At 34.0% G+C, this 24,733-nt stretch overlaps 1 protein-coding gene across 1 annotated transcript in view; it reads left to right on the top strand.

Moving 5' to 3' along the window:
- The window catches only part of MDGA2 (MAM domain containing glycosylphosphatidylinositol anchor 2), an 835,318-nt gene that overhangs the window by 583,741 nt on the left and 226,844 nt on the right, over positions 1 to 24,733 (top strand). The window contains exon 6 of the mRNA XM_024118322.3: positions 691 to 960. Coding sequence (XP_023974090.1) covers positions 691 to 960 — 270 coding nt within the window. The remainder of the gene's footprint in view (positions 1 to 690; positions 961 to 24,733) is intronic.

The following is a 24,733-nucleotide window of genomic DNA, read 5'->3' as shown; positions in this document are numbered from 1 at the left end:
ACCCAAACATTGGAGTGGTGGTCATCATAGTTTGGTGACTATGTTTGAACAGTGGTTTATTTGTTTCTGAGTTTTAAAGCAGTGGTTATGAAAACTCATTGCTTAAACTTTTTGAACAGAGAGGTTAGAGAGGAAATATGGAGGCTGCTTTAAATTACATGATTTTGTTATTCCTTTCAAGATGAAAAACCAGGCCCACTGCTTAGTAAAATCCTCCAGTGATCTTTTATCTTACTTGGTTGTGTTCAGGTTGCAAAATATGTATCATTTCACCTCAGAATGATCCAAAAATTAAATAAATGACAATCTTCACCGTGAAAATACAAGGACTAAACAGCTGCAATATTTATACCTGGAAGGACGAAAGAGATTGTCAGCATTAAAAGAGAAAGGGATTTTTGTTTTAAAACTTTAATCCCTCTTATCATTCTAATTTTGGAACAATAATCCAAGAATACATAAATTTTAATTCCCTTCTCCATGTGTAAGATCTTGAAACAATTCCATGGGTTTATAACATGTAATTAAAATGAGTAACCATTCTACATGATTTAAACTTGATTAATACAGTAAGATTTTGGCACAGAGAACAATATTTCATTTTAATTGTTTGAGGAAATATAAAGCATACTGTTACTCTAGTTGTAGTAGATCTAAATAGGTGCATGTTCTTTTGTTTATGTCTTTTAGCATCTCCGTCAATTAAACTCTTGGTGGATGACCCTATAGTTGTAAATCCTGGAGAGGCCATAACGTTAGTATGTGTTACGACAGGAGGAGAGCCTGTACCCTCTCTCACCTGGGTCAGGTCCTTTGGGACTCTGCCTGAAAAGACTGTTTTGAATGGAGGAACTTTAACCATACCTGCCATCACCTCAGAAGATGCTGGTACTTACAGCTGCATTGCCAATAATAATGTGGGAAACCCTGCAAAAAAGTCTACCAACATCATTGTGAGAGGTAAGTTTGCATAGAAAATGTTACAGCATAAATTTCTATATTTGTATTGAATAGTTTTCATAACATATTTTTTGTGATACTATGAAATAGTTTTATAATATGTTCTTAGTAAAAAAATGATTAAAATCCAAATGTGGCATAGAGCATTATGCATTGTTATACAGATTGTGTATTAGTTTAAGGATTTAACAAATGCACCAATAAACATTTATTGAATCCCTATTACCTGCAGAGCTTTAAATTGTGGGATTACATAGAGATCTATAAAACATTATCTTGTACTCAAGCATTCTACTCTCAGATAGTGAAAATATATATATATCAATTTATAGCCATATGATGCAGTATTTGGCAAGCATGAGTAAAAGCTATAAACATAAAAATTATAGTAGTTTCTGGCTGAGGTTATTAGGGAATATCTAATGACATTTGCATCAGGTCTTGTAGGCTGGGTAGAGTTTTAACAGACTGAGATTAGCTAAGGTCATGGAAAAGTCAGAGTTAGTCAAAGGTAAAGTTTATTTGAGGAATTTATATAAAAGGTGGTTCACTAAGTCAACAGCAGTGATGTTCTAGCTAGTGTGCTGGTGCTGCCTGTGGAAGAGATGCTAACCTTCCATTTCGGAGAAGGTGAAGTCACTGTGCAAGGAAAGCATATGCATCTTCATTTCTCACTGTACCTGGTGTGGTCCTGGGCTAGGGATGGAGGATGGTCACCAAGGCCTCTAAAGTTAAAATAGACATCCATATGCCCAAGAGGACTCTTCCAGAAGACAAATGAAAATTTATCATTAATGAAGGATTATAATGGAAGCAAAACATAATTGAGTATATTGAGATAAACGCTTGTGATTTTGTGAACGTAGACTGTGGTGGTTTTAGTGACCATAGTTATCTCTTACCACCCAAACTATCAGAAATATGCTACTTGGCCAAAAATATACTCTAGTCAAAATATTGTAAGATGTTACAGTGTAAATCAAGACACTGTGGATTTCACAGCTACTAGTTTCATGTCTACTGCAAAGCTAAGGAGAAGGGGAGGAGAATAGAGTAAGTTAAAATGCCAGAAAGCTTTCTGTTCTTACCTAGTTTTAGCTGTTTTTCTTGAATAAATCCTTCTCGAATTTTATGAAAGCTTTGGTTAATTTCCAGAATTCTTAAAAAGTTGATTTTTGACATTTTTGCCTGTGTTTTTGTTGCTTTTGTGGAGGACCAGATTTTCAGAGACCTTTATTATGCCATTCTGGAAGTGCTTCTATCTGTATTCATTTTTTCACAAAAGGAAGGGATAAACCACGGGCTAATAAAAACATTATTGGGGAGTAATCCACAAACCATTTTGGATATATATTATAGGGTAGAACAAATGCACAAATATATATTGCTTTTATTGAGAACCAGGGTTCTCACTGTGGGAGAAGGAAGATGCAAATATAGAAGGACAGAGATCTAGTGTTATTTGTTGAATTTGAATTGGTGGTATTAGGATTTTTTCAAATGTATATGTTTTTCAAGAGTTCATGATTTTTGCTCTGTCAACTGAAGGAGCTTAGAAGTAATGATACTCTAGTAACAATGAAAATATCTGACACCCAGTTCTTGGTTCTAAACACTATGCCCCCATGGGAAAAAAAAAAAAAAAAAAAGGAACATTTGGAGAAATAGATGATTCCAGGGCAGGGGCTGGGAAAGTAGAAGGTGAACCTGGGACGTATTTTGTGCCAGAAAGCAAAGAAGACTAAGAAGGCTAAAAAAAGGGTGGGAGAGGAAAGAAATAAGTGAGAGAGACTAAGAAGTACAAACTTCCAGTTGCAAAGTAAATGAGTCATGGGTATGAGATGTACTACAGTGTGGGGAATGTGGTCAATAACTATGAAAAGTAAAAATAAAAGTAATAAAGCATCTTTTTAAAAAAAAAGAAGACTAAAGAAAGCTCAAAGACTAAGGGAAATGTCAAAAGGACATAGGAGACAGCTTAAAGTGACTCCTGTTGGCCAAATTAGTGGCAATTTGAGCATTGAAATGCATTAACGATGATAATGGTTTATAATATGTTAAATTACAATTTCATTAGTCCATAGTAATAGTAAAATGAAAAAGAAAAATAGAAATGAAAAGCTCTTCTTTACAGAAGGATCCCAGCTAAAAATCATAGAAGGAATGGTAGAATAAAAGAAAACAACCATTCTGCAATCCCCGGTGTAATAGTTGGTTCCAGCAAGGATTATCAATGGATGCTGAATTATTGGGTAAAATATTTGGAGGCAATAGAATATTCACAAGATCTCCAAGTATCACCCCAAACTACAAGCTACCCCTTTGTAGTTTTTACTAACTACAAAGCAGAAAATGTAGCTTTTCAGTTGAGAGATCCAGCAGTCTCCACTCTAGCCAAATGATCAGACTTAGGGACCACCAAAAGGGACAGTTTGACAGGAAGAGCCTCCTGATGAGATTTACTAAAAAGCCACAATATCACCTACATAGGTTTCTCACCAAAAAAATGTCAAACCTGAACCTAATCATAAGTAAACAATCAGATAAATCTGAACCAGGGTTTCTCAACCTTGGCACTACTGACATTTTAGGATGGTAATTCTTTCTTGTGGGAACTGCTCTGTGCATTGTAAGATGTTTAGACGCATCCCTGGCCTCTACCCACTACATTCCAATAGCACCTTGCTATGGATTGAATGTTCGTGTCCCCGGCCACAAAGTTCATATGTTTATATCCTAATCCCCAAGGTGATAGTGTTAGGAGGTTGGACCTTTGGGAGGTGATTAGGTGGTGAGGGTAGAGCCCTCATGAATGGAATTAGTATCTTTATAAAAGAGGCCCAACCCAGGTTCAATCCCTGGTCAAGGAACTAAAATCCCACAAGCAACACGGATTTAAAAAAAAAAAAAAAAAAAGAAGCCCAAGAAATCTCCCTTTCTCCTTTCACCATTTGAGATTATAGCAAAAAAAAAGTCTATGAACCAGGAAGTGGGTCTTCACCGGACACTGAACCTGCTGGCACCTTGATCTTGGACTTCCCAGCCTCTAGAATTGTGATAAATAAATTGCTGTTGTTTATAAAAATTAAAAAAAAAGACACTGTGGATACTGCACTATCTGCTACAAAATTGTAAGCCATACAATATTTAGTAATTGCAAGATTTACCATTATTTTATGTATCATTATAAAATAAAACATCATGCCAATTGAGCTACCACAGTGTTTTCCTATGAGATCAAATGTTATTTAAAGAAGTCTTTCAGATTTGTTATACTTAGGTTTTCTTTTAAACTGTATATCACCTATTAGCATACATAAAAAGGAAAATAAAATAAAAATCAATTGATTAAATTATTCCTAAAACTTCACAATCAGAACCAACCCAACTTCTAAATCAGTTTTCACCCCAGTCTTTGATGATTGTGGTTTTCTAAATCTAGTCTGATTGTAGGATCATCTGAAACTATATTGAATCCCGGTACAACTAGCAAAATGTCTAGCATAAAATGTTGGTGTTGCTCAGGTACCCTCCATAAAGAACTAACTCAATTCACAGCAATAGATGCTCCCAGAATGATTTGCTCCTCCCCATCTCATCTAGAATTTTTCATCTGAGTTCTTACAAAAGGCAGTTTTCAGTTTTGACATGAATGACCTAAAATAAATACAGCCTTAAAAATGTACTTCTCCAATTTGTAATTTCTTTTTTATGCCTTAAATTTATCTGAAGTGTACATTTGCATAGTCATATTACCAGTAGAACTTCTCAGCAGGGGCATTTACATAATTCATAAAATTGAGTTTGTATGTAATCTTACTGAATATAAAAGTAGCCTTGTTTAACGGGTCCTAGGTTAAACTGTGGGGAGAAAAACTACTACAATAATATGAGGCATTTGATTTCTGCCACAAAGGCCAAGAAATTCAGTTAAAGAAAAATGGTTTTCTTCTTATTATATCAAAGAATTATTTTCAAGTCTTCTGAATTTGTAGACCTCTGCAGTGTCTTAGATTAACTGTGTCATGGATACAGCAAAAACAGAACTCTAGGTTCATTTTCCCCCCCATTCCTTTCTGTAATTAAATCAAGATCCACAGACCAGGTTTTCTGAACAAGCACGACAATATCCTGTGCATAGAATTCCCACTGCCATTTGAGAATATCCATGAACAAAATAAGATTGTAGGATGCAGACAGGAATAAAACTCTAGAAACATTTCTGAAGTGTCATTTGCCTTTAAAAAAAAAAAAAGAGAACACTTTAAATAATGTAGATAATCCTGCATGTAGATAACAAGCTCCAAAACTGAAGAAGAATCTCATATGTTTTAAAATTTTGTTAGGCATTCATAAATATAGCAGCAGTGCCTTTTCTTATGATCCTTTAAGAAGTTGCTGTGATTGAGCCACATTTCTCTCAAGTTAGGAGAGAAACAGCAGTTGCTTAATACATTTGATAAGAAAACTATGTTGATTTCCTAGGTGCATGTGGGGTGGCCTCAGGTCAGTGCTTTCCAAACTTTCCCACCTAAAGTTCTCTGTTGTTGTGAGTCACTGTATTTAGAAATGCCCACATTTCTCTTCTGTCATGAATTGAATGAGCCGCTGTCTTGAGCAAACATGGTTCATAACATGACCAAGACTTACTGTATCTTAGTGTCCTGTGGTCTTTTAAAATTTTATTCAGTGGCTTAATCTTCCCCTGCTTCAGAAGAAAAGTCGGCAGACCCCATAACTCTTTTGTTCATTATTAGAAATAGAGCGTCCTACAGTGCATTCAGGTCACAATAATGCATTTAGTTCAGTGTTTTGGATACACGTTCCAAAATAGTAATGAAACTCCAAACCTGATTTAATGTAAAATTTTCTCCCCTGCCCAGCTTGGGTCCACTTTGGGCTGGAGACTTGCAGTGGGAAAGGGGACAGGGGCTGGTGTGGTTGGCTTCTTCCTGTTTGTCTGTCTATTCTCTACCCTCCTCTCCACCACCCCATCCCTGACCTGATAGCCAGATTCTGACCTTATAGCCAAATTCTGACCTTCCTGGCTTGGGGCGGGGTAGGAAGATCTTCTCTATATAAAACATTTTTTTTTCTTCCTTGGCACATTAATGGACTCTTAAGACATTCCTCTACCTAGAAGAGATGCACATCTGTGAACACCAAGGAGAACTCTCTAGTCACGGATTCTCCCAAGACCACTGATGAGCCACATTCCCTGAGCATATCATGCCCTACCTCTACCGCCTTTCTGCTGAGAGCTTCTCTCTCTCCTCCAGGTAGCCAACTCAGCAGAGCCCAAGACAAGAAGCCCATACTACCTCTCCTTCCGTGTGTGACTCACAGCTGTAAGCAGAAGCTCTTACCAATAAATTCTGTGAGAGCACACAGATTCCAATGTAGCCACCTCTATACTGTTGTCACACAGGTTTTGGTTTCCTCAGATATGTCAGGCATCATTTCAGGGAAAATATTTTAGAGCTTTGGCTGGTCCCATGAAAAGCCCCTCACTAGGACTGAGATGAAATAGACAGTCTCTCTTGCTGCCTTGGGCCTGGAAGAAGCTTCATCTCACAGTTTTATCCAAAGATATCCTTCCAAACAAATTTGGTCTCTGCCACTTTTTATGTGCTTAATTTCTATAAAGTCCAAGAATCAAAGAATGGAGTTTCTTTGAAAATTCTGCATAAGAAGGAGATTTGTCTTACACTCACTGTGGAATTCTGTGGATTTTGTTTTCAGTCAAAAATGAATCAAGAAAAGTCTATTCTATTATCTGGTTTCACAAGAGTATTGAAGGATTATAAGAATTTTCAAAATTTCTAGCTGATATTCTTAAATGTGATCATCAGTATGTCCTTTTGGTTCTATCTTCAAACTATACTCTGAATCTGACCATATCTTGCCAAGTTCACTGTTACCACCCTTGTGTAAACTATCAGTATATTTCCCCTAGTTGATTAAAATAGTCTTTTCATTAATCTTTCCAGTCCAGCCCCTCTTTTAGAAGGGGCTGTTTAGCCACTGTATTAGATAAGGTAGACTTGACTGAGTTAACAAATAGTCTATTTGTTAGTAATTACATGTAATTACTCAAAACAAAATTACTTTAGCTTTTTTTCATGAAAAAGTTTAGGGTGTTTCCTAGTTGATTATGCTGGCAGTGGTGTTGTATATGATTGGTGTTGGGGGTGGGGGGCGGGGGCGGGTGTAGGAGTAAGAGAGTCTATTCCATGCAGTTATTAGGCACCTAGGGTGATGATGTTTCTGCCATCTTCAAACTGTGGCTGCTAAGGTTGTTCTGAATATTACCTCCATCCCTGTCAGCTGGAGGTGGGAAAGAGCTTGAATGATCACACATGGGAGACTTTTTATGGTCCAGAAGCATGTTAGTTCCAATCACATTCTGTTGGCTAGACCTTAGGCACATAATCACACCACTGTGTGCCAGGTATAAGAGGGCATGGATTTTGGTCAACAGCTAGCCATCTCTGTTACATTCATACAAGAGCCAGAGTGATTGAAATCATCTTATTCCCCTGATCAGATTCCTCCCATGGCTTCCCATCTCACCTAAAATGGAATTCGCATTCCTCATTGTCATCTCATGTCACTTTCCTCTTTACTCACTCTGCTTTAGACACATTATTCTTTCTTCTTGTTCTTTTTCACAACTCAGGACTTAAACATTTGCTGTTCTTTCAGCCTGGGTTGTTAATTTTCAAAAACCGTCTTCTGGGAAATATCTTCCCTGACTACCCTATCTTAGATAATCAACCCCGAATCCCTTGAATGATCTATTGTTTCTTCTTATCACATAACTACCTGGAGTTATTTTATACATTTTAAAAATTTATTGCCTGTCTCTTTCATGACACTGTATATAGTGACAAAGAATTTATCTGGTTGTTGTGTTTCTCAGTGACATCCCTGGAGTCTAAAAAATTACTCAGCATATAGTAGATTCTCAATAAATATATGTTGAGTGAATGAATCACTTTTTATAAAAGTTTACTGGCTTACATTAGATATTTCTTTTCACATCTATCACCCTTTGATACCCTGTGTATAATAAATTATATCAAGCAAAATAAGGAAATTCTATATACATGTTAAATCATATTAAACATTTGTGTGATGTGACTAGCTCATGTGAAAGGCCACATTGTTCTAATTATTCATTGCTGTGTAACAAGCCACCCCAAAACAGTAGCTTAACATGATAGCATTTATTTATTTTACTCACAAATCTGGGGGTTGAGAGACTCAGCTAAAAAATCCAGGGTCTCATATAATTGCACTCAGAAGATGGCAGGGCTGGAATCATCTTCATAGCTTTTCCAATCAAATTTCTGGTTCCTGGACTAAAAAGTTCAAACAGCTGGGCTCATTAGGTCAGTCTCTCTCTGTCTCTGTCTATCTGTCTGTCATTCTCTCATTCATTCTCAATAGCCTCTTTATATGGTTTCTCTGCATGGAAGCCTCAAGGTAGCCAGACTTGCTACAGGCTCCCAGAACCAGGGTCCCAAGAGCTGCGTGAGATTTAGTCTTTGAAGTCATGCAGTGTCATTACTGCAGGCAGTGCCAAAGGTTGGCCTGGTTCCAAGAGGAGATCAAGTATCTTCACCTTTTGAAGGGATGAGTGTCAGATAATCTGCAGATGTGTTTTAAAGCTACCACAATACTCAGTGTACTCCACAAGCCATTTTCTTCACATCATACTCCCATGCTGCCTCAAGGCTCATTTATGCCCCTATTTTTTCCCCTTTCCTCCTTAATTTCATCAGCCCCTATCTTGAACCCATAGCCTCTGCAAAAGTGATGTCCTAAACATATTTCCTCTTTGAATTCTAGAACTTCTCCAGCTTATCTTCGTTGGCTATGATCTCAGATTCCTAATATGGAGAAAAAACACTTGTCAATATTGAAATAGATTTAACCTTTATGGAAGAAGTCAATATGTATTCACTGAACCATGAATTTACACTTTCCTAACTGTACAAAAATATATACTGTAACCTCCAGGAACATCATAACCCTCTGTTCTGAAAAGTGTTGATTTGCCTAACTCTAGTATATCCACGTGAAATGACTGAGATCTTTAAAAACCTGAATTTTTATATTAAACATATTTGTTTAGAACTCATTTAATAGAAATATATCAAATATTAACATGCTAACATTTCAAAATGATCTTTAGGCTCATTACCAAAAAAAATCTTATAATTCAAAAATTCTGTGAAAAAAAATTTCAAACCTTTGAGTATGCCAGTTCTGTTTAGGTAATAGTAATAGTTATTACTGATTTGAGCACTTAGCATGTACTGGGCTACCTGGCACACCATATACATGAACTTTTTAATCATTCCCAGATATATGTGAGGTAAAAAATATTATTGTTCCTATTTTAAAGAATAGTAAAACTGAAGAGGGAGCAAGTTAAGTAACTTCTCCCAAATATAAGCTTTATTTAAGCAGCAAAGCTGGGATTCAAAACCCACACAGTATGGTTCCAGCGCCACTGTCTTAATCAAGGTACCATAGTGCCTTTCAAAATTTAGCCAAGTTTTTAAAAATGTATAACTCCTCCTCCTCCTCTCCAAATTGAACTGACTAATGTCCTTTTCTATTTCCTCTACCCTTGCCTTGCCAAAAACTTACTAAGGATTCTTTCTGGGTTGTAAATTGAATACATTTTTATGTTTATTAAAAGAAGAATCCCCAGCACTATACAGTCCTTCCCAATTACACCATTTCCCTCCCAAGTATACAATCATTTTTGATTGGAGGAAATTCTGTGTTTTTGCTAATCAGTACTTTTTTCTCCAGTAATGGTGGGCATACTTTAATTTCAAGTTCTAACCAACATACTGTTTGTAGTTTATGATTTTCTAAATAATATTACATTTGAAGGACTGATCATGACTCTTACATTTACTGTCAGTCTTACAGATTATTGTACAAAAATTTTAAAGAATTTCTGTTAATCATAAGAGATCAGGGACTTCCCTGGCGGTCCAGTGGTTGGGACTTTGGCTTCCAGTGCAGGGGGTGCAGGTTCAATCCCTGGTTGGGGAGCTAAGATCCCATGTGCCTCTCAGCCAAAAAAAAAACAAAAACAAAACATAAAACAGAAGTAATATTGTAACAAATTCAATAAAGACTTTAACAATGGTCCACATCAAAAAAACTTTTTAAAAAAAGAGATCAATTGAATTACAAACGACAAAGATACAAAATAACTGCACAAATAAGACAACTAGTATAAGCAAGGAACAAAACAAGACCTATAAAGTGTGTTCATTGTTTTTGCTGAAAGGTATATACCTTCAAGCTACTGGTCAGAAAGTCAGTCAGAGTTAATTGTCAATTTTCCAGGAAAAATTGATCAGATTTAGCTTACAATGAATTTCTAAAGGTAAATTATTTGTGAATTTCCAACTACAGGGTTGGTGCAGTTCCTCCCAAGCATTTAGATTAATCAAATTAAATTTCCAGTCATCAATAGTTTTCTTCCATGACCTTTCATTAGTAAAAACTATAATGATAATAGCTGAAATTGTAGAAAACTAATCCTTTAACATTCTCCAAGAGCAGAACTGTCTGCTGTGTGCAGGTGTCCCAATTACACATGTAGATTAAGTGCTCTATTTCTATTTTCCCAATTTAATATTCTGTAGTAATTACATCTCCCCAAAACACCAGAGAGAATTTTAGTATATTATGTTTTTTAGCTCTGAAATTGTTTCATTATTATCTTTTTAAAAATTAATCAGGGCTGTACAAAATATAAAAATTACCAATTCGGTAGTTCTCGTCTGAATATAGATAACTCACTTTTCTCTTACAAATGAGATAAATCTAACATCTTTGTTCAGTGAAATAACATATGAGGAATTTTAAGATACAATTTCAAGTAAAAAAGTTTATCTAGATATTGTATAATCTTATAATTACTTTTATATAACTATATACATACAGCTTAGTCATACATTTTATTTTATTAAAACTTAGGTTGTCCTGTTTGGTAGTTGAAATTTCTGTCATATTTACTCTAGTCAAAAGGAGATGTACCATTTGGTAGTAGTGCTTTAAAAGTCAATACCTGTTAACATCCAGAAAAGAAGAATCTCATTCAGTAACATTATTTTAAAATTTCTTTCATCAGTTTCTTTGAAGGCATTTTATAGGTTTTTTGGCAGGGGGCGGAGGAGTTGTTTGGTTTTTAGATACCCTACAGCTGTAAAACAGGGCCAAAACAATGATACTAATTTGAAAACTCCTGATTCAGATTTTTTATCCTGTTATGGCGGATACCTATTTCCCAAGCCTACTGGCTCACCACACTTAGTTTGTGTGGGTTAAACAGTCTGTAGGCAGTAAGGTATAGGGAAAGAGATCTATAATATGGTTCTGGCTTCCTTTAAATTAGCTACCAGCTCACAAGTATGTAAAGAGGCCTCTGCTTACTTTACTCTACATTAAGAAATTGGAGTGCATAATTTCTAAGATACTTTTGCTCTAACCATCTATGGTTCTATACTATCAAAACGTACCTTGACCTATGCCCCTTTCTGGACTTAATCACTCTTTATTTTTGCTTACAAATTTACTCATACAAATACATGAGTACAAATACATGGCAGTGTAGATATGATTACTAAAAAACACTGAACTTTCAAATAAAATTCTTTTTAAAAAAATTATTGTTTACTTATCTTAGGATATTAAACCAGGAAGATAAATGTAAATGGTACTTTCAATAGGTATTTAGAAAATTTCTCTTCCACACTAGATCTGTGTCAGTTGCTGTAAGGGACAGAAAAGGAATGAGTACAATCCCTGAGCCCATGGAGTTCTTACACTTACAGGGAGAAAATCATTGGGGCAACTCCCTCCATAGATCGTAAGAAAGATCATAACTTCACAATAGAAGCATAGACAATGTGCTGTTGGAAGCTCAGATGAAGAAACAATTAATTCTGATTAGGGAGATAGAGGAAAATTCCAAGGAAGGTGGCATTTGAGATGGTCTTTGAAAAATGAGAATCCTTATATATTTAGAAATGAAGTGTCTCTTTCCTGTGCTGTACAGAATGGTGGCATTAACTAGCTTTTTGAACTTTCTCTATTTTCTTATTTATTGAAATATTAGAAACTATTGATAGCCTTTAAAAGAAAAACCTGTGTTCAACTTCCATATTTTATAGTAAATATTTTCAGAAACTGAGTAATTTATACATTTTATTTTGTGATTTTGAAATAATGCTTAAAGGTTAACATTTTGCAGTCTTAGTTGCATAAGATTTTATATAAAATTTTTAATTGAATTAGCCTGCCAAATTTTCTGTTTGCTGTGTTTTCTGTTTCCCTTTGAATTCTGTCCAGTATTCTTCCAACATCAGTGCTTTTTCTAAATGCTTCAGGAAATTTCTAGAGACCATCAACCTAATTCTTAAATTATTCCTCATCTAGACTCCGTAAGATAATTTCTTAATTTTAGCATTCAAAGAATCTTTTCTCTTCTCTTTTTTTTAACCTTATTGTCTCAGCAAATATATTTATCTGAAAATTGTGTGTGCATGGAAATCATCAACCCAGTCATTCAAATCCATCCTCATGAAAATGTACCTGTTAAAATCAGTCAAGTATGAATGACTGGTAAGAGAAAATTTATCCATGGAAAGCCCATAAATTCATTCCAAAACTAACTAATTTCCAAAATCCAAAAATTAGGAAAATACTTTTTAAACTTACTAAAAAAAATCAGTTACTTTTTTCTAATTAGAGAAGTTTCTTTTAGTCATGCAAACGTTAGGATTGGTCTTTCCATGGTTCTTTCTATGATTTATGCCCCACATAACCTTATTTAGTTAACATGCACAGGGATAATAAAATTCACATTCAAGTGTCAGCCATCATTGAGTAGATGATGGGAACCCATTGCAAACAAAAGAGGTAGAAGAGAGAGGTGGCATTTTATTTATCTGCTTAAGTCAGTGGTCCTCAATTGGGGGCAGTGTTTCCTTTTAGAGGACATTTGGCAGTGTATTGAGACATTTTTGATTGTCATGACTGGGGGTGCTGGTGTGCCACTGGCATCTAAAGGATAGAGGCCAAGGATGCTGCTAAACACCCTACGATACACTGGACAGCCTGCACACAAAAAATAACCTGGTCCAAAATGTAAATAGTGCTGCTGTTGAGAAACTCTGGCCTAGGTAGAGGTTTCCCTTATAGCCAAATTGAAAGATGGATAAAACTACACACTCATGCATGCGCACACATGCACACACACACACACACACACACACAATTCCAAAAAACACTGTACATTTTGATACAATATTGATGTTAGATTATATCATTCCTGACATATTTCTTAGAGTTTCAGATGTCAGTAGTTCTTAACCTGACATGCATCTTTCTCTGTATCTTGGGAAAAAGTCTATCATCTGGCCCTTCTTGGGAAGTACTTATTAGAAACTTAGAGCAATGCCTCTTTTCTGTGGTCCATATTTATGAGCTCTTGTCTCCTGGGTTGTAATGATCTCTCTCTGTGAATCTCAATTGTTCACCTAGTCAATATCTTAGACTCATTCCTGTGAACCTCCGTACTCCTTTTGCTAACAAAGCTCACTTTGTTTATTAAAGTTTTTCAACACGCTTCCTAATTTTGAAATGTCATATTTACTCCAATAGTAAGAGCTCTTTTGTAGGCTTCTAAGATGTGCTCCCTCCCCCAAGTCATCCACTGAGCCTATGGAGTCAATGAACACAGTCAAATGAACACAATTTTGTCATGTATGGCCCTCTTGATTCCTGTTCAATCTCCATGTTTCCAGTAGCTCTAGAAGATACCCTGTCAGGTTGTCCAAGACATGAAACCAAGATGATGGAGAATGAAAGAATGGATATTTATGTTGCTGTTATCAATCTTCCTAAATTTTCTCCTAATTATCCTCTGTGTGTGTTTGTGTGTGTGTGTGTGTGTGTGTGAGAGAGAGAGATCTAACGAGCTTATAAAATGTCATATTATAGCTTCTTCTTGCATTATGGGTTAAATGCTGACTTTCTTTATAGAAACTTATTTTGAAGGACTGTTTCTAGCATGTCACATTTCATTTCTTTTCATACTGACTATTAATTTATTCTGAGAGAAATAGGAAAGCCTAAAAAGGGGGCATGTAACTGATTGCAGTTGGCCTATTAATTTAGAAGTTTATTTGGTGTGAGAGCTCAGAGAAATAAATGATGTTCACTAGGATACAAAGTTTCTGGTTCAGTAATTTTTTCCTCTCACAGTAGTGAAAGTCTAGACTTGGTGACCCTGTGCATTTATTATTAGTTTTAATACATTATTGTCATACAGTACCCTCCTGCTTGCTGATTATATAATCTGGGTATATTAAAACACTATCTTAAAAAATACAGTGTAAGATATGACTTTATTTTAACTTATTAAAGTGTAACAGAAATTGTAGACCTTATAAGTATATACCTTAATGAACTTTTACAGAGTGGACACATCTGAGTCAGCAGCACCCAGATTGAGAAGCAGAGAATTAAGAGCTCTCAGGAGGCTTCTCTCTGCCCTCTTTCACAGCCTCACTAAAGTGTGACCTCTAGTCTGAATTTAAACTCCTAGATTAGTTTTGGCAGTCACCTCTTCAAATCTTTGGCCTATTTCCCCCTTTTTGGGTTGTATCTTTTCTTCTTTATGCATAGAGTTCCTTATATATTTGATATGTCACTTATTGAATATATTTATTAAAAATATTTTCTTCTACTTTGTGGCTTGCCTTCTCACAATCTTAATGCCATACTATAATGAATAAAAGTCCTCCATTTTGATCCAGTCTGAACTATCAAAAATTTTTTAAGGCGTTTAAGAAATCTTTTTTTATTCTGTTTAAGAAATTGAATATTTCTTTTTCTATTTAAGAAAAATTTTCCTAACCCTAGATAATAGAAAATATACTCTTATGTTTTCTGCTAAAGTTTCATTTTGTTACCTAAATATCTGATGGGAATTCATTTGGCATTGACTTTTGTATGTGGCTTGAGGTAGAACTAAAGGTTTTTTTTTTTTAATTTGAATGTCTGGTTAAATCATTAACACCTATAGAATTGACCATTATTTCTCATTATACTGCCTTGTCACCTTTGTCATAAATCAAAGGATCAAATACATGTGGGTCTGTTTCTCAACCCATTTCTTTTCTATTTGTCTTTGTTTATCCCTATGCTAATACTACTGTGTCTTAATTACTATAAAATTGTATTAAATCTGGTAATGCAAGGATTCTGGCTCTTTTCTTTTTCAAGATTGCCTTGGTTAGTCTTGGCCCCATGTGTTTCTATATATATTTTATGAGAAGTTTATCAATTTCTACTTCACCCCCCCCACCCCCCAAAAAAACCCTGAAATTTTTATTTGGACTGAATTGAATCTGCAAATCATCCAATTATTGACATTTTTTATCCCTCCATTTATTTGTCTTCTTTAATTTCTTTCACTACAGTTTGTGTTTTTCAAAGGAGTGATCTTAAACATCTTTTGTTAGATTCATTCTGAGTAGTTGAGAATTTTGTTGTTCTTTTTCTTGGCATTATAAATAGTATCATTTTTTAAGTTTTATTTCCTATTTATTTTGTGCTGATGTATGGCAATGCAAATGATTTTGTATATTAACCTTGCTAAATTCACTTATTGATTATAATAATTTGTCTTAGAGTCTTTTGAATTGTCTATGTACACAATCATGTTGGCTTCAAATAATGAAAGATATACTTCTTTTTTTTACATATTTTATATCTGCTTCTTGATTTGTTTTATTGCCAAAGATGTCCAAATTACATGTTTAATAGATGTAGAATATCATGTATCCTTCTCCTTTTTCCAATCCCACAGGGAGAGTTTTAAGTGTTATACCATTAAATACAATGCTTACTGCTGGCATTTTAATGATACTCTTCTTTCATAACTAGCTAAGAACTGTTAATGAGTGCTAAATGCCATAACATAATGGAATTATCCTTAAAAATGCAAGAAAAGACGAATAGGGGAACAAGGACATGTGGAACATACAGAAATTAGACCTTAAGCCGGAGAAAGAAAATAATAAAAGAGCATATGTCAATGAAATATACAAAAACAACAGAGATAATTAAGCCAAAAATGCGTTCTTTGATAGCATTAGCAAAGTTGATAAATTCCTAAAAGAACTGATTAAAAAAAGCAATAGATAAAATACAAAATACTAACATCAGGAATGAAAGAAATATCATTACTACAGAATTTACAAACTTAAAAGGACAGTGAAGGGGTTTTATGAACAACTTCATGCAAATATATTTAATGAGTAAAATGGACACATTTATTGAAAAACACAATTCATCAAAACTTACATAAGAAAAAAATTTAAAGATGAATACCTTAATATTCATTAAAGAAATTGAATTCATCATTTCAAAATTTCCAAAGGAGGCAACATGTTCAGATGACTTCACTAGTGAACTCTTGTCAAACCTATAGGAATAAACAGTGACAATCCTACACACACAAGCAAAATTCATAAAATCAAAGAGAAGCAGAAACTCCAATTCATATTACAAAGTCACCATAACCTTAGTAGTAAAAGAAGATGATAATATATTACAAGATATGAAAATTTAATACCAATATCCTTTATAATCTTAGACACAAAAATCCTAACAAATGTTATCAAATCAATTCCACTAATATTTAAAGAGGAAAATACAAAATTATCAAGTGGACTGAATCCAAAAAAATGTGTTGGTTTAACACTCAAATAGCAATTAATGTAATCACTGCATTACCAGATTAAAAGAAAAATAATATTAATATTTCAATTAATACAGAGAAAAAAATAGTTAAAATTTAACATCACTTTTAGAAATAGAAGGGAATAGTCAATCTGATAAAACACAACTACAAAAGACCTACAGTTAAGGTAATACTTAATAGTAAAATACTGAATGCTTTCTTTCCTAAGACTGGCAATAAGAGAATGATTTCCTTTCTCACCACATCTATTCAGCATTATACCTCCTGCAGCTTCCACTAGTGAAATAAAACAGGAAAAAGAAAACCCTGTGGATGATAAAGGAAGAAGTAAAACTCTAATTATTCTCTGAAGACATATTCTTAATGAATCTATGAAAAACAAAACTTGCCGTAAAATATGGATAAATTGAATTTTATAAAAATTAAAAACTTTTGTCCATCAAAAGAAACTAAGAAAATAGGCCAGAGATGAGAAGAAAATACCCTCATCACATATATATATGATAAATAGCTTATATCCTGATTATATCAGGAACTCTTGCAACTCAGTAATAAAACAATAAACAAACCAATTTTTTAAAATAGAAAAAAGATTTGTACAGACACGGATAAACGAATGGCTAATAAGCACACAGAAAAATGCTCAACATCATTGTTCATCAGAGAAATGCAAATTAAAACCACAATTAAGTACCACAAGACCCCCACTAGAATGGATTCATGAAAATGATTTACTTCACCAAAAGTGTAGGGGATGTGGGGCACCCGGCACTCATAAACTGCCAGTGGGAGCATAAAGGAGTCAATCCTTCTTGAATACTGTCTAGCAGTTTTTAACAAGTTAAACATAATTTACTTTATGACCAAGGAATTCTTTTCCTAGGTATTTTTCAAAGAGAAATTTAAATCATATACATAAAAATCCTTGTATAATACTGTATAACATCTTTTTCATATTAGCCAAAACATGGAAGCAGTCCCATCACCTTTAAAATAGATAGAAAATAATCTGTGATATATTCATATGGTTGAATAGTATTCAGCCGTAAAATCGAACAAGTACTGTAATGGTACTTGAAACAATAGAATGAATCATAACAACTATATGCTTAGTGAAATAAATCAGATGTTCAAAAGTACATACTGTATGATTTCATGTATATGAAGTCTAGACTAGACAAAAATATCCTTTATTAATGGAAATTATATCAGTGGTTGCTTCTTGGGAAGGGCTCATTCACTAAGATGGGACTTGGAAGAACTTTATGCAATGATAAAAATTTCCTGCATCATGGAGATGTGGGTTTCACAATGGTCTAGATCTGTTCAAACTGATCAAATGGTACATTTAAGATATTAGTATTTTTGCCACAGAGCAGCTAAGCCTGTGTGCCACAACTACTGAGCCTGCACTCTAGAGGCCGCATGCCACAACTACTGAAGCCCACGTGCCTAGAGCCCGTGCTCCGCAACAAGAGAAGCCACCGCAATGAGAAGCCCACGCACCAAAACAGAGTAGCCCCCACTTGCCACAACTAGAGAAAAGCCCGTGCGCAGCAACAAAGACCAAATGCAGCCAAAACTAAATTAATTAATTGTTTTTAAAAAAGATATTAGTGTTTTGCTGTATGTAAATTATGTTTCACTACCAAAAAAAGGTAATAAAAAAACCAAATCCGTAAACATTTCTTGTTTTTCGCTATCTTAAGTTTATGTAAAAGCAGTGTTACTTTTTATTTAATTGTTTAGAAAAGAATTTTCAGGAGAAGCCACCATTATAGATTGCTTTGTACAAAGATTTTCAGTTATAGAGTGAATTTTTTTAATAAATATAGAACTATTAAAATTTCTATGTCTTCTTCAATTTTTGTTTTGTTTTTCTAGGAATCTGAATATGTTGTTTAACTTGTTAAGTTTATTGGTATAAAATTGTTATAATTACCGTAGTTATCTTTTTAATATTTTTTTTGGTCCAATGATGTGCTGGTAAGCCAGTTTTCTGGGAAAAAAAAAAAAAAAACAACACTTGATTTATAGTGTTTGCCAATTCCACAGTGTATATCACCAGACCATAGCCAATTTCAAGTTGTATAGTTGGAAGATATGCACAAAGTTTGTTATCTTGAGCAGGTATGAAGTAGTTCCAACATACCACTTTTGTAATCTGAAATGAAACCATGATATTGGTAATTTATGTCTTCTTTACTTTATTTTTTTTAACATATATATATTTTTTAATTAATTTATTTATTCTTTGGCTGTGTTGGGTCTTCGTTTCTGTGCAAGGGCTTTTTCTAGTTATGGCAAGTGGGGGCCGCTCTTCATCGCGGTGCATGGGCCTCTCACTATCGCGCCCTCTCTTGTTGCGGAGCACAGGCTCCAGACGCACAGGCTCAGTAGTTGTGCCTCACGGGCCTAGTTGCTCCGTGGCATGTGGGATCTTCCCAGACCAGGGCTCGAACCCGTGTCCCCTGCATTGGCAGGCAGATTCTCAACCACTGTGCCACCAGGGAAGCCCTACTTGGTTTTATTGGTTAGTTTTTCTGGAGGTCATTCAATGTTATTAGTTATTGTAAAGAATTAACTCTGAACCTTTGTGGTTTTTAAAAATTTTCCTCTGTTGTACATATGTTTTGTATTATAATTATTTTTACCCTTATTTCCTTTCTGCTATATCTGTAGATTTAAAAAGCCAGTTATTTTTTTAAAATGCCAATTATTTTTCCAACATCTTAGAGCATTGATTGGATTATTGATTTTAAACTTTTAAAATTTTTTCTATATAGGCTTTTATAAATCTCCTAAACATAATATTAACTTTCTCACAAGTTTTGATATGTAATATTTTTATCATTTGGTTTGAAATACTCTCTAATTTCCACTGTGTTACTTAGAATTATATTGCTCAAGTACAAAATAAATGAGATTTTTAAATTATATTTTTGTTATTGATTCCAGCTTAATTCCATTATGATCAGAGTTCATATATTGAATTACTCTTATTTTTATTTTATGACATTGTGTTGGATTTATTTTGCCTTCTTTTTTTGAATTCTTGTAGTGGGGGCTTAGACAATTTACTTGAGACTTTTCATCATTTCTGTTGTATGTATTCAATGGTATAAATTTTTCTCTCAGCACTTCTTTAGCTGTGTCCCACAAATTTTGATATGTTCTATTTTTATTTTCATTCTGTTCAGTGTGATTTTTTTATTTCCTCAGGGACTTCCTCCTTGACCCATGGATTATTTAGAAGTATGTTTTTCAGTTTCCAAAAAGAGTTTGGAATTTTTTCTGTTATCCTTCTGTTATTGGTTTCAAGTTTGATTCTATTATGGTTGGAGAACTCACTCTGGATGACTTCATTTCTCTCAAATATATTGAAGTTTGTTTTATAAGCAGGATATGTCTAGCTTGGTATGTTCCATGGGTACTTGAGAAGAATGTGCATTCTGCTATTTGGTATAATGTTCTACAAATGTCAGTTAGATCCTTTTGGTTGACGGAGTTCTTCAGTATCTTTACTGATTTGCTGTCTAGTAGTTCTATCAGTTTTAAGGGAGGGGTGTCAAAGTCTCTAAATATAATTGTGAATTTGTCCATTTGTGCTTTCAGTTCTGTCAGTTTTTGCTTCACATATCTTGCTGCTTGTTTTATGTTTGTTTTTAGTGTATACACATTTAGAACTGCAATGTCTTTTTGGTGTCTTGACCCATTGTCAATATATAATGTCCCTCTGAATCTGGCAGTTTTCAGTTTCTTTGCTGTGAAGTGTATTTTATCTGATATTAATATAGCTCCTCTTTCTTACCTTTGATTGAAGTTTACATGATAAGGTTTTGTTTTTTTTTTTACTTTTAATCTACCTATATCATTATATTTGAAGGGAGTTTCTTGTAGACAATGTATAGTTGAGTCATGGTTGCTTTTTTAATTCACTCTGCCAATCTATGTTTTAGTTGATGTATTTTTATACCATTTACACTGAATGCAGTGATTGAAATGTTAGAGATTAAGTATGCCGCTTATCTTTTGTTTTTTCTGTTTGTTCTCTGTTTTCTTATTTTTCTGTTTTCTTTCATCTGTCTTCCTGTGGATTATTTGAACATGAGGAACTTCTGTGTCCTGGAATATGGAGTAGATGTACTTCTCCCTCTTTGTCCCACTAAATACAACTAAATTTTAAGTTTCCATTTTGATTTATCTGTAGTGTTTTTGAGTATGTCTCTTTATGTAGTTCTCCAGACCCACCCCATGGCTGCTTTCTAACAGTCTTTTTTTTTTTTTAAGATATTCTAATAGTTTTCCTAATATGTGCTTTGATGGGATTTTCTTTGTGTTTACCCTATTTGAGTTCTGAGCTTTTTAAATCTATGGATTTTAGTCTGTTTTCTTTGTTCCACTTCTTTTTCCTCTTCTTCATTGATTCCATTTATACTTATGTTAGACTTTTCACTGTTTCATTTGTCTTTTATGCTCTTTCCTATCTTTTCCTCCTTTTTCTCCTCCATCTGTGCTTCAGTATTTCTTATTGCCCCATCTTCTAGTTCACCAATGCTGTATTTTATTGCTTCTAATCTATAGTAAAACACTTTTACTGAGTTCTCAATTTCATTTATTGTATTTTTCCATTGTAAAATTTATGTTTGATTTATGGATTCCAGTTATTTGGTGAAACTTGCCATCTTTTCATTTCACTTTCCCCAGTATTTTATCTTATTTTGTTGAATGTTTCAATCATAACTATTCTAGTGTTTTTATCTGAGAGCTCCAGTGTCTTGATCACCTGTGATTTGTTGTTATTCTTCTGTTTTACCTTGTCCTGTCTCTTGACAAGCCTTATTTTCTTATTGAATGCATATTATTCTGTATTAAAAATTGGCTCAGGATTATGTTATGTTTCTTCAGAATATTTCTTTCTTTACTTTTCAATTTTTTTCTAGGCAGAGAGAGTGTAGTTTTATTGTCTCAGTTCAGTCAGAGATTGAGCAGATTCAAGGCTGGGTTGGTAATGCTATGTCTCCTATTTGCCCCACTCCTAGGGCATGGCTCTTCACAGCTTCCAGCTGAGTATCCTGGGCTATTCACTGGAGCTTTTTGCTTGGATCTTCAGCCTCCTGCTATAGGCAAATGACTTGAAAGAAAAGTGGCTGCAGTATGTTAGCTCACCTTTTTCTTTTTCCCTTCTCTGGGATTCTGATCCCTCAAGTTCAGGTTGCCTGAACTGATGTTTGATGCTTTCAAAAAGGACTTTTAAGAATTTTTATTGGCTTTTCTAATTTTTCTCCATGGGAGTGACGGTCGGCTGCAATTGTCCCTAGTAAAGACAGAAATAGAAATCTGATTCAGTATACTTTTAACAGTAACGTATTTGTAGCAGTAGAGACTAAATTTGTATTTGAAGAGCAATGATGATAGAACACAGAAAACTCAAACATCATGAGCAAGTAAAATAGAAAATAACTAAGTAGTTTAGGTTTGTTCATTTTTCCACCGTAAATGTGATGCTTTTTAAGTTCCTACGGTTAATTGAAGCTTTTGTTACCTCTTCATTTTTGAGGAGCAAAAAATGTAATAGAATATGATAGGATTTGCAATTTGATGTATTTACATGTTAAAGGTGCTAACAGTAGCATAATTTCACAATATAATGATCATCAGCACAGAAACAATAATTGGCAAATGGCTTAATCAGCAAATAATGAAAAATTTAAATTGAGCAATAAATTCACAGTTCTTGCTTCCCTAATTGGAAATGTCTTAATTGTAGGCACTGTGCAATGAAAATAATATGTTAATGGATATGTATTTTTCCAGTGATAATTTAGGAACTGTTCATAGTTACTAGTCAATATGATATAGCAATTTGTGTAATTCAACCATTTTATTTAAGGAACACATCATTTACAAAAATAAGCTAACTATGATATTCCCTTGCCAAATAAACTCTAGTGTCTTTTCTTCAAAAACACTTTGCATCCAAATTTCCTGCCTGATTTTCCTGACCATATAGAAAAAGCCCAAATGCACAAATGATATGTAAGCTTAGAGATTGCATTAATGTATGAGTAATATATTCTTTTGTTAACAAAAGTAATATTGTTTTTGTTAAATAATATTTAAAATATTACTTGACTTAGAAATATTTCATTTTTATAGTTTTGATACTTATGTCTTTTCAGTAAGTTGTTTTATTCTTCTTTTTCAATATCTATAGATTAAAGGCAACATAGTACACATGACCTAGACATGAACCTTTGGAAATGTATACATTTAAGAGATACAACAATTTTTAAAAATTGAGAAAGAGTTGTTTGCAAGGTAAAATGAGAAGCAGAGACTTACGCTGTTCCAGAGGCAAAAAAAGAAGAGCAGATTTCACAAATTGAAGGTAGGGTCAACAGCATCTAAGTGCTAAATGCCCAAAAGAGTTAAGGTAGACAAGGACTGAAACTTGAAAATGATGCCACGGCATACTGTGACACTAGAAAGGTGGATCAGAAGCCAGATATCAGCAGATTATGGGAGTAACTGGGATTCGAGAAGTAAAGATATATATTCAGTAAAGCTGGGAGAAAATAAATAATATAAAAGTAAGCCATATATCTTTCAAGATTTATAGAAAAATTATTTTTAAACCGATAGTCAAAAATTGTTTTCTCATTGAAGTAAAACTCATTCAAAGCCTTTGTGGAAGGAAATTAATCTGATCCTGTGTCCCAAATAAACTGGTGACTATATAAATAGAACAGACATCTCTTCAACTAGAAATCATTGAATTAAACATAAGTGCAATATAAATTATTTTTACTACTCTTAGTTTCTAGCACATTCAGCTTTGTTGTAGAATCATATTTTCTTCTGTATATGTGATGACAGAGAACAGGTCCCTCCAATGCCTGAATTATGTAACTGATATGCAGTAAGTATCTGTTTAATTTAATTATACAGAATGTTAACCTTCACCTACCTATAGCTCCTTCTTTCTATTTTATTCAGTCAGGTGGATTGCAAATAGAAATTAGGAGAAAAACCACAACTGACCCAAATAACGTAGTACATTAGTAGGATTTTTTTGTCAACACTGCCTAAAACTACTTATTATCAGCATTAATACTGACATTTGAATTCAGTAAATATTTTCTATAGTAAAACTAAGGGACAGATAATTTGGCTGTCCTTATCACTAAGCTTTATTATCAAATTTAAAATACTGCTACCATAAATTATATTTTTCATTTTTGATTTGCCTGCATTCCAATATTATTTTGTGCCAGTTTCTACCTCAAGTAATGTTCAGAATGAAGGTATACTTACTAAAAACATAATTCCATGCTGAGCTTATCTGCTTTCTAAAAGGTTGTGGTAATGAAATTTCATTATTGCTTAAATTTTTTTCTATTTAGCAAACAGAAACATTATAATCAAGGTGAGAATTAAATGTGGCTTAGTTCTTTGGAGCAATTAGTAGTTTGTGCATCTCTCAATCTATTAGCGACACATTATCAACACAATTTTTCCGTCATGTATTATCCTAATTAGTACCCTCCTTCAATGGCTAAAAAATCACCCAAACAATGTAAAAGTTATAGAGAGTCCTTCATTAAGGAAGATTTATGTTAAGTCAAGTTTAAGTAACTGTGTTGAAGTTCAGAAAGGTCTCTTCACGCATGCCAAATGCTGATCAAATATTAGTGACTGCCCATAGTACAATGTCCTGAATGATTTTGATATGTTATGCAGCCTGGATAGGAAGAACTAATGTATGATAGGAAGGATTAATGTATGATAATGGCTATAGACCTATGAAGAAGTAGGAAAGCAAATGTCACATATTTGACATGCCGAGTAGTCAACATAATTTTTTTCAAAAATTTACTTTTTTTTTTTTTGGTGGTATGCGGGCCTCTCACTGTTGTGGCCTCTCCCGTTGCGGAGCACAGGCTCCGGACGCGCAAGCTC

This window comes from Physeter macrocephalus, chromosome 11 (assembly GCF_002837175.3).
Source record: "Physeter macrocephalus isolate SW-GA chromosome 11, ASM283717v5, whole genome shotgun sequence".
Taxonomy (NCBI): Eukaryota; Metazoa; Chordata; class Mammalia; order Artiodactyla; family Physeteridae; genus Physeter; species Physeter macrocephalus.
This window is presented reverse-complemented; position numbering and strand designations above follow the sequence as displayed.